Here is a 9,938-nt window from a genome sequence, read left to right on the forward strand (position 1 = left end):
GGGACTGGGAAGGAGGGAGTCCATATTTTATGTTACACCTAGTGACCCCTAGCCTGGGTCGTAACACATGCCATGCTTTATTTTTGTATTCTGCACTGTTGGAGTGATTCAGCTTTTGGTAGGGGTGAGTGATATTTTATTTGGTTCCCTTTTTCTCCTGTTTTGATGGTTAGGAGTTACTGTAGGTTAACTGTTGTCTTTTGGTTATATTACTCTTGATTAGTTAGTTTAGGGTGGCTTTTGTTTACACAGAGAGACCGAATGTAATAGTCTGCCAGTCAGTGTGAGAAACTCCTGCTAGACTCTGGCAGCTCTACTGCTGATCTTAATTCATCTTAATTTATAAAAATCACATCACTAATATTACCAATATTAAGGCAGCATTTTATCATAGAAAAAAACCCTGATTATAATTCTTATCATTGTTCGTATTAGATGTAGTTTCTGGCTACTCTACCCACCTATGGTTGTAAATGTTATTTATTGAACATTAAAATGGAATGGAATTGTTATATGCTTTTTTGCATAACTTAGTTCATGCATTAATGGTGTTGAGGTTCAGTGACACAGTCTATAGTGGTAGTGGTCATGGTAGTGGTCATGACAGGCCCCCCCCCCCCCAAATAATATTTTACCTGGGGACCCCCCACCCTGACAAGCACTTGGAATTGTAGGAATTGAGGCATTATTTTATTTGACTCGGTTCCACAGATAAACAGGGGCTGTGAGCTTGTGGATCGGCTATTTTCACTGTGACTTCACTGCCATCTGGGGACCCCCCCCCCTAAAACCCCCCTGGGGTTTCCGAGGTCCGACCCACAGGTTGAGAACCACTGGGCACAAATACAACTGTGTGTACCTTTAGCTTGCATTATACTGCCACCTAGTGGCCTAAATAGATTAATGTTTGTTTCCAGCTGTGTAAAGTAGTGAAGAGAGAAAACAAATCAGCTCCACATCAACTATTAAGAAAAGCCACCGTGTTGTCGTTGCTGTTTGGAGCTCATCGTGTCACCAGTTGTCCAGAATGTCCCAACAGGACGGATACTCTCCCAGCTTCAAGCGACCGGCGGACATCATGCGGATGAGGAGGAAAAGAGGCCGGAGTGAAGCCTCCAGCAGCCCCGCGCAGAGAGACTCGTCCCCGGGCTGCGTGCGGCTCTTCTCCCCGTGGCCGCTCCTCCTGTCCGTCCACAACCTGGAACCTCAAAGACCCCCTGGAACATCCTCAAGGACTCCCTGGAACCACCTCAAGGACCCCTTGGAACCTCCTCAAGGACCCCATGAGAACCACTGGGTTCCACATCATTACAGGTATTTAGATTACTACACAGTAACTCGTACAGTGACAACACAAGTTATTCTCCATCAGAAGTCAGACTGTTCAGAGAAAAGGCTGTAAGAGATTCAAAGGTTATAATTGTCAGTCACTATTTACTCATTAATGTGTAGTTAGTGACATGTTGGTGCAGCAGAGACAGCCAGAGTGTCTAACAAGTAATGTCCACGTTCTGTAAGTATTAGCAACTAGAAGTTCGGACATCTAGAGTTGAACACCTAGATGCCACCACCATGTGACTGATATGCCCATATATGGAGATCTGTGTGTCTGTCAGTCCTTGTCCTCTTTATTCCCATATGGAGATCCCTGATGTCATCAGTATATGCCCAATTGCCCATATATGGGCATGCTGTTATAACTATTCATAGGGGTGGGCAATTATTATAACATTTGTTTTTAGGCAAAATAAGCATTTGCTTATGCAGCATCAGAAACAACAGCTGTCCATTTCAGCGCCAGGTCGTGTAGCGTGCAGGTTAAAGGGCGAAGGGCTTGCTTCTTTTGGGCTTGTTTTCATAGACTTGGTTGCTTGTTTCTCTCGCAAAACCTGGCAACCCTGCACACTCACTCTCAGTGTTGCCATGTCTGCTTATTATAAGCGACTTTGGGCTAGTTCTTCAAAGTCTCGTGTAAAGGAAATGTAGACAGAAAATGTGTCTATTTCCCATAAAAGCATCTTGTTGATAAGCATTACTGTCATGTATTAACCCTTTATCTCCTGTTTGAGAGAGTTAGAGTCAGGTGTAATGTCAATGTTGTGTAGAAGAGGACTTTTACTTTTAATGAACCATCAAACAACTTGATATCATTTCTCCTCCTGCTTTAGAAGCCTCTGTCCTTCTCTGAGGATGACTCCCTGTTTGATGAAGCGATGAAGGCTCCACTGCTGCAGGTGGGTTTCTCTGCATCCTAACTTTAATGTCACATTATTCAGATGTTCACAACATTATCAACACATTTCTACCTGAAGCCTGCGTACCTTTATCATCAATAAAGACCAATCTCTCTCCATCTCTCATCAGTGTCTGTCTAGTTACTAATGTACCCTGTTGTTTACCTTCATTATGTCTCTCTCCATAGAGTCCCCAGGTCAGCGACCCAGCCCCCATAGCGCCCCCTGTCTGTGAGGAGTACCCGACCGACTGGAGCCTGAGACGAGGGTCCTGTTCACCTCCCAGCTGCCGTTCTCCTGGGCAGAGCAGCCCAGAGCCCAGGAGGAGGCTGCAGGTCTGACTGACACAGCAGTGCAGAGCCCAGTACACCCGGTTCAGGAAATATTTCACACCTTCTGGCCTGTCTCTCCGACATCAAACACTGGATGACCCAAAATTTCCTTCAGCTTAATGAGTCAAAATCAGAGATTATTATATTCGGTTCCCCTAGCTCAACCCTCTCCCTCCACTCACAACTTGGCTCCCTTTCCACGAATGTCACACCTGCAGCCTGTAATCTGGGTGTGATTTTTGACTCCGACCTCTCTTTTAATAGACAAATAAAATCAGTTGTTCAATCCTGTTATTTTCAGTTGAGGAACATTGCGAAAATCCAGCCATTCCTGTCAGCCCCCGATCTCGAAAAGGTAATTCATGCTCTCATATCAACACGCCTCGACTACTGCAACTCCCTCTACTCTGGCCTTGCCAAGAAAGTCACATCCCGCCTGCAATTGATACAAAACTCTGCTGCTAGATTACTTACCAATACGAAAAAACGAGACCATATTACACCAATACTAGCCGCCCTTCACTGGCTGCCTGTGAGCTCCAAATTTTACTTATTACTTATAAAGCCCTGCATGGGCTGGCCCCTACCTATATCTTTGAAATGCTGTCCCCTCAAAAGTCTATGCGCACTCTTAGATCCTCAGATAAGGCCCTCCTGGAGGTACCATACACTAACCTAGTAACCCGGGGTGATCGGGCCTTCGCTGCCCGGGCACCTACACTGTGGAACGCACTGCCGGTGCAGCTGAGGTTAGCACCATCCGTGCCTCTGTTTAAATCACTACTGAAAACCTACCTCTACACTAAGTGTTTTTATATGACTGTACACACTCTAATGTTGTTCTGTGTGTAGTCAAACAGTTTTTCTATTTTTTGCATTGCTTTGTTGTTGTTTTTAACCTTGCTCTGTTCAGCACTTTGTAACTTTGTGTGGAAAGGTGCTATACAAAAATAAATTCATTATCATTATCATTACACCACCCTGCCCCACAGCATACAGGTACTGCTACCTCACTGCTGCTCAACCCGCAGGTCAGGACCCCCAAAGTGGGTCACGTAGCATTAACACGTAACACACCCTCACACTGTTTATCTCTGTATCCCAGGACCCCAGGTCGTGTACGGAGCTGCGCTGTGCCTTCCAGCAGAGCCTGGTGTACTGGCAGCATCCCTCCCTGCCCTGGCTCTCACTGTTCCCCAGGATCAACCCAGAGAGGTGCTTCGCCGGGAAAAGCGCCCCCTGGGCACAGGATGCAGCGCTGCAGCAGAGTCTGATGAGTGAATGGTGAGATCCATACTTTTCCCACAGTGCTATAAAATGACATCACACCACTAGTTACTGGCTGTAGAAAGTGTGGCTTGGGTTCCTCTGACACTCAGGGACACGGGTAGATGGTTTAAACACATATTGTAGAGCAGTGGTAACCAACTGCTCGACCGCGTTCGACACGTTGATCTTCAAAGCTGTTTGATCCCAATACACAAATAGTGTATTGGGATCCTTCAGAGCTGAGGAAGGCTCATGCTGAAACGCATCCGTCTGTTGCTGCCCGTGCCACTGCCAGAAAATAAACGTCAAGTACTTGAAGTGACTGCTGGTGATCGTTTGATTTAGTCTAAATCTCTTTGAACCGTGCACCCGGTGTTTGTGGCGAGTGCTCGCATTTCTTCTGCAGTTACCTCAGTATAGGGTCAACACATGTTCTGACAAGGTCATGGACAAAGAACACCTCTAATACCTCTGTTCCTATCAGGTAAGACTGTGTGTGTGTGTGTGTGTGCGTGCGTGTGTGTGTCTCTGTGTCTTGGAAGATGTATTGTGAACTTTTCTGTGTAGATGGACTCATTGTTTTCTATTCCTCTCTGTTAGTTTACAGTGTTGTTCAAGGCAGCAGGTTTCTGTGGATCCAGCAGCATCACTGCAGTGATTTCTCCCACCACCAGGGGGCTCAGAGAGGCCATGAAGGCTGATGGTAAGTCTCACCATAGTATGTTCATTCTTATTGATGCTCCTCATCGTACAAGAGGACGTTCCTCTGGATAAAATGATCAAAGTGCCGAAACTATCAAATCTACAAGTCAGACATTGAGGCTCTGTCCACACAAAAACAGGCATTGTTACATGTCATGGTTACACATAAACGCACAGTTACTATTCCACCATATTGAGGAACAGGGGCATCAGAATGGGCTATAGAGGTCACTGCTATGTACTCCCAACAGTATGACGGTATAGACGGTATTTGTGCTGGTAGTGGACTGTAACAAGGCTAAGAGTAAAGATATGTCACGTTCTAGACACTGGGAGAACTAGAGCCGATAGTGAAGGAACGCATTGAAGTCAGTGAGAGCCAGGTGGACAAGCATTTGCAACCTTTGTCAAATAATTGTTTCCGGTAATAAAAAGAAGACATATCTGTTTTTCGATGTGCACACTTTATATTTTCATTGCATTATCTAAAAAGCACAGAGTACGTTTCTGACTGGGCTGTGTGGGCTGTTATTGTGAGACTGTCAGGTGTTGACAGGCTTATAAACCTACCTGTGACTGTGTACATCTGGACTAGGCCTGAATGCTGCACTATAGTATGTATTGCAGCAGGCTTTTCTTTATTTTCACCTAATAGTTGATTTATTCAGTGCATAATCTCTCACCCAAACTACAAACCTCTGCATGAACTCATTTGCCTTGAATAGTTAATAGATTTTAAGTTAATAGATTTAAACATTTTTGCAGACCCACCGAGCTTGTAGATCGGCTATTTTCAAATGGCCGGAATGTATATAGGGCCAGCCTGATCTCCAGAGAATACCGTAACATTGCACGGAACGAGTGCACTTCATTCCGTGGATAGTCGCCTCGGAACTCCCAAATTGCGTGCATATGTACGGCGAGTCCCACGGTGGGCGTAACCAGTCGCAACACGGAAAAACCCGGAAGCAGAGCAGTCCGCACAATAAAATTTACGATTCTGTGCCTATCGGTACATAACTCAAACGGCGCTGAGTAGGCACAGGCGAATGTCCCACCGTTCAGGACGGCAACTCGGTCGCCTTAGCTCCCTCGGTGGTCCTTCACGGGGGGACAATTCGCCTGTGACTGCGCGCCTCCGAAATGGTTTTGTCACAAAGGCAGCGCCGTACCATATGCACGCAATTCGGGAGTTCCGAGGCGGCTATCCACGGAATGAAGTGCACTCGTTCCGTGCAATGTTACGGTAATCTCTGGAGATCGGGTTGCAGCTAGGGCTGAAGTGGTTAATGTATGTTTTCCTAATAATAATCTAAATCTGCAAAGTAACTAGTAACAGTAAAGACTACTCTTCTAAAGAAATTGCTTTATTATTGGGAGTTTGTACGCGATCTTTCTAGCCTTTGCACAGACACGCACGTGTGAGGACAGAATAGTAAGAAGACATCCACACGGCGGGCAGACGAACAGGAGCTGTCTACAGATGGATACTCTGCATTTCCCACATAAATCATACAGGCTCAAAGGGAGATCCAGGGGTTAAAACCACTGCTCCCGTCGCAGGCTGCATTGTACACGACAACAGACAGAGAGAGTTTTGCTACAGGCAGATTCACTGAGCTACCTATGGGGCAGGTTACTGAGTGTGATCAGACCCAGAGGCTTAGCGAGTTGTTTTCAGCGTGGTAGAATTCAGGCAGTTCAAAATGTATAAACATCTTTTGAAAATAGCAGATCTAGCAGATCTACAAGCTCACAATGTGTCGCGTCACGACGCATTGTGAGCTTGTAGATCGTCTATTTTCGAATGGCCGGAAAATATATAGGGCTGAAGTGGTTAATGTATGTTTTCGTAATAATAATCTAAATCTGCAAAGTAACTAAAGCTGTCAAAAAATTGTAGTGGAGTAAAAGTACAATGTTTGCTTCTGAGATGTAGTGGAGTAGAAATAAAAGTTTTTATTGAAAATGGGAAATACTCCAGTAAAGTAAAAATTCCTCAAAAGTGTACACTACGTAAGTAAATGTACTTAGTTACTTTACACCACTGCGCACGCGCGCGCACACACACACACACACACACACACACACACACACACAGCTTAGTACTTCGCTCACGTTTCCTCCTTAGTCACTGGTTGGTTCTAGAAAGAGGCAGAGAGACAGAATTAGCAGTGTGTGTGTCTGTGTGTGCGCGTGTGTCCATCTGTGGGCCCGTCCAAGGGTCTTGACAACAGTGGTCTATGGGAGATTGCATAACGTGATTACACCGCAGGAATCTATGAGAAACCTGTGTGTGTGTGTGTGTGTGTGTGTGTGTGTGTGTGTGTGTGTGTGTGTGTGTGTGTGTGTGTGTGTGTGTGTGTGTGTGTGTGTGTGTGTGTGTGTGTGTGTGTGTGTGTGTGTGTGTGTGTGTGTGTGTGTGTGTGTGTGTGTGTGTGTGAAAGAGAGAGATCATGTTGTTCATAACCATGTGACACAAGGTCAGAGGTCAATTGTGCAATCACAACATGATGGGAGTAGTAGGGGGGCCAGAGAGAGACACAGAGAGTGAGAGACGCACACAGAGAGAGAAAGAGAGACACACATAGTGAGAGAGAGACATGGAGAGTGAGAGACGCACACAGAGAGAGAGATGGGGGAAGGAGACAGAATAAATGAGATCGTATTGTCGTATTTGATTAAAATCTCATTAAATCAGCTTAGATTGTTCTTTTATTTTTGTTAACTTGCACAGCTGTCCTCAACAGGCAGTATTTTTCCATCTGCTCTTGTAAAGCAGTGGTTCTCAAACTTTGTTTGTATTTGACCGCAGGACCCCATCTGAACATATGTTGTTCCAGCGACCCCGATGAGACCCCGATAAGATTTGCGTTGGTTTTTCCAGATTTTTCCCATTTTTGTATAGTTCTTTTTGCAGGTAAAATAGCAGATTTACAAGTTCACTACAAGCTCACATTGCGATGCAATGTGAGCTCGTAGATCTGCTATTTTCAAATAGCTGACGTTTATACAGTAGTTTTAAATAGGTTGAGCTGATTGTGATACTATATTAACTCATTTTCCTGGGGACCCCCTGGAACCCTTTCAAGGACCCCTGGGGGTCACCGGACCCCTGTTTTAAAGGATCATATACCATTGTCAATAATGCAATGGTCTATTCACAGCTTCTGCTATGATATCATACACAAACAGACCATTTTCACGATGATGGCTTTATTTTTTAAATTAAAATGTTAGATGTTACCAGAATGATTGGATCAGCGTTGGCTAAACATAATTGCACGGCTAACAAGTCCTAGACGTTTGAATTATGTAGGTCTTATGTAAATCTATCTTTTCTCCAGGGACAGTTTTTTCGGCTTGAGTTTTCAAATTAATCCGAGCTTTGAAATGCTTTAAAACACAACAATGACAAAAACTTTGACAAAAGTAACAATGATATTTAGTGAGTTGGATGATGTATCTCCACTAAGTTTAGAGACTCTGCAAGGTGATATTCATACCATACTGAAACTAATCCAACTAACTAACTAATCCAATGGTTTCCTTAAAAACCAGTGTTCAGGGCAGTGTTGATTTTGACAGCAAATTTTATTTTAGTTTTAGTCATAGTCTTTTGAATAAAATTCCATTTAGTTTTAGTCATACTTTAGTTAGCGGAAATGTTTTAGTTTTTGTCTAGTTTTGGTCAACTAAATATCATAAGATTATAGTCGACTAATTCTACAGTTGATGGTGTCATAATGCCTGATTTTACACTTGGTTGCGTGCTGAAATTAGACGATCTACAAGCTCACAACGTGTCGCAGCACGACGCGTTGTGAGCTTGTAGATCGGCTATTTTCAGAGCGCAACACCCGACGCAACCAAACATAAAATGACTTGTCTTTTAGTTCTACTGGATCTCTTCTCCACTATAGTCCCTCATTAACATTTTAGTCTAGTTTTTATTTGTTGACGAAATTGTCGATATATTTAGTCTTAGTTTTAGTCATCGTGGCTTAGTTTTTATTTAGTTTTTGTCAGTGAAAAAAGGTAGTCGACAAACATCTTTCGTTATAGTTTTAGTCGACGAAATCAACACAGGTGCAAGGGCACAGTGTGGTCGGTGGCGCTGTCCCTCAAAGCTAGAAGGTCCTGGGTTCGATTCCCGCCGGGGACGCTGTGGGCGCTGGGGGGCGTGTTCTCTCCTCCGCGTCATCAGTGCCCATACTAGGTGGGGTTTGGTGAAAGGGCCTTTCTGTGTGGAGTTTCAGACTTACTGGGTTAAAAAAGTTTGCGAACAACTGTGTTACACAGCAAAACCCTCAGTTCATTTGTCCCTTTAGTAACCGTACAAATGTATCTGTTTGGTTACATGTGCTCTGTCTCACCGTTAAATCAAATGTATCTGTTTGGTTACATGTGCTCTGTCTCACCGTTAAATCAAATGTATCCGTTTGGTTACATGTGCTCTGTCTCACCGTTAAATCAGCAGACACAGTGAGAGGAAGAAGAAAGTGAATTGTGAAAGGAGAGGAAAGAGAAAATGAGAGGAAAGGGGAAGAGTCAACAACAAAGACAGCTGTTCTATCACTCTCTGCTCTGCTCTAATGACATCTGTGTGTGTGTGTGTGTGTGTGTGTGTGTGTGTGTGTGTGTGTGTGTGTGTGTGTGTGTGCACGTGTAGCCCCTAGGGTACGGAGCAGCGCTATCACACCACACTCGTCTATTAATAATTAAACTTTAATGGTGGATGGCCTGAGAGCTTTTTGCACACGAGCATCCAGAGACTGCTGTACACCACGGCAAGAGACACACACACACACATAAATGGAGAGAAGGGGGATACAGAGAGAAGGGTTGTGAGAGAGAAAGTAAGAAAGAAAGAAGAGAGAGACTGGTGTGAGTCGAGGTAAATATCACCACGCGGACAACAGCGTGTGTGTTCTTGGAAACACCCACAGATGTTGAATGCACATTCTCACGGTGGTTTTCTGCAGACCTCCACAGACGAGGTGCAGGGGGACTAAACAGACCTCCACAGACGATGTGCAGGGGGACTAAACAGACCTCCACAGACGATGTGCAGGGGGACTAAATGGGGCTGTTAACCCATTCAATCCAGGAACGCATCCGTGTCATTTTAAGCAGATCATTTTGGGGGTCCTTGACATGAAAAATGTTTGAGAACCACTGATATATAGCAACATATGTAAAAAAAAAAAAAAGGATTTAGAAGACATTTGTAGAAACACACACACACACACACACACACACACACACACACACACACACACACACACACACATAGTCACACCGCAGCAACTGCCTTTCTGCTGAGGACAGACTTTTCTTTGTTCTTATTCTTTTTCATCAACCTCTCCCCATCTCAAATTCATCCTCTCGTCCTTAATGT

General features: G+C 44.4%; 1 protein-coding gene across 2 annotated transcripts; it reads left to right on the plus strand.

The window, feature by feature from the left end:
- The first annotated feature begins 1,184 nt into the window (after window positions 1–1,184).
- LOC308080396 (protein downstream neighbor of son homolog) lies at window positions 1,185–4,538 on the plus strand. 2 transcript variants are annotated; one of them, XM_080422237.1, is made up of 5 exons: window positions 1,185–1,314; window positions 2,169–2,234; window positions 2,423–2,569; window positions 3,672–3,850; window positions 4,436–4,538. In XM_080422237.1, exons 2-5 carry the CDS (start codon window positions 2,214–2,216, stop codon window positions 4,491–4,493), a joined length of 405 nt encoding a protein of 134 aa, XP_080278363.1. In that variant the 5' UTR covers window positions 1,185–1,314; window positions 2,169–2,213; the 3' UTR covers window positions 4,494–4,538. The 2 variants fall into 2 exon arrangements, with proteins under 2 accessions (XP_080278363.1, XP_080278364.1); XM_080422238.1 differs by having other exon boundaries at window positions 1,255–1,314; window positions 2,172–2,234.
- Window positions 4,539–9,938: the final 5,400 nt, after the last annotated feature.

The sequence above is a fragment of the Gymnoscopelus braueri genome, assembly GCF_963280865.1.
Source record: "Gymnoscopelus braueri genome assembly, chromosome: 24".
Classification (NCBI taxonomy): Eukaryota; Metazoa; Chordata; class Actinopteri; order Myctophiformes; family Myctophidae; genus Gymnoscopelus; species Gymnoscopelus braueri.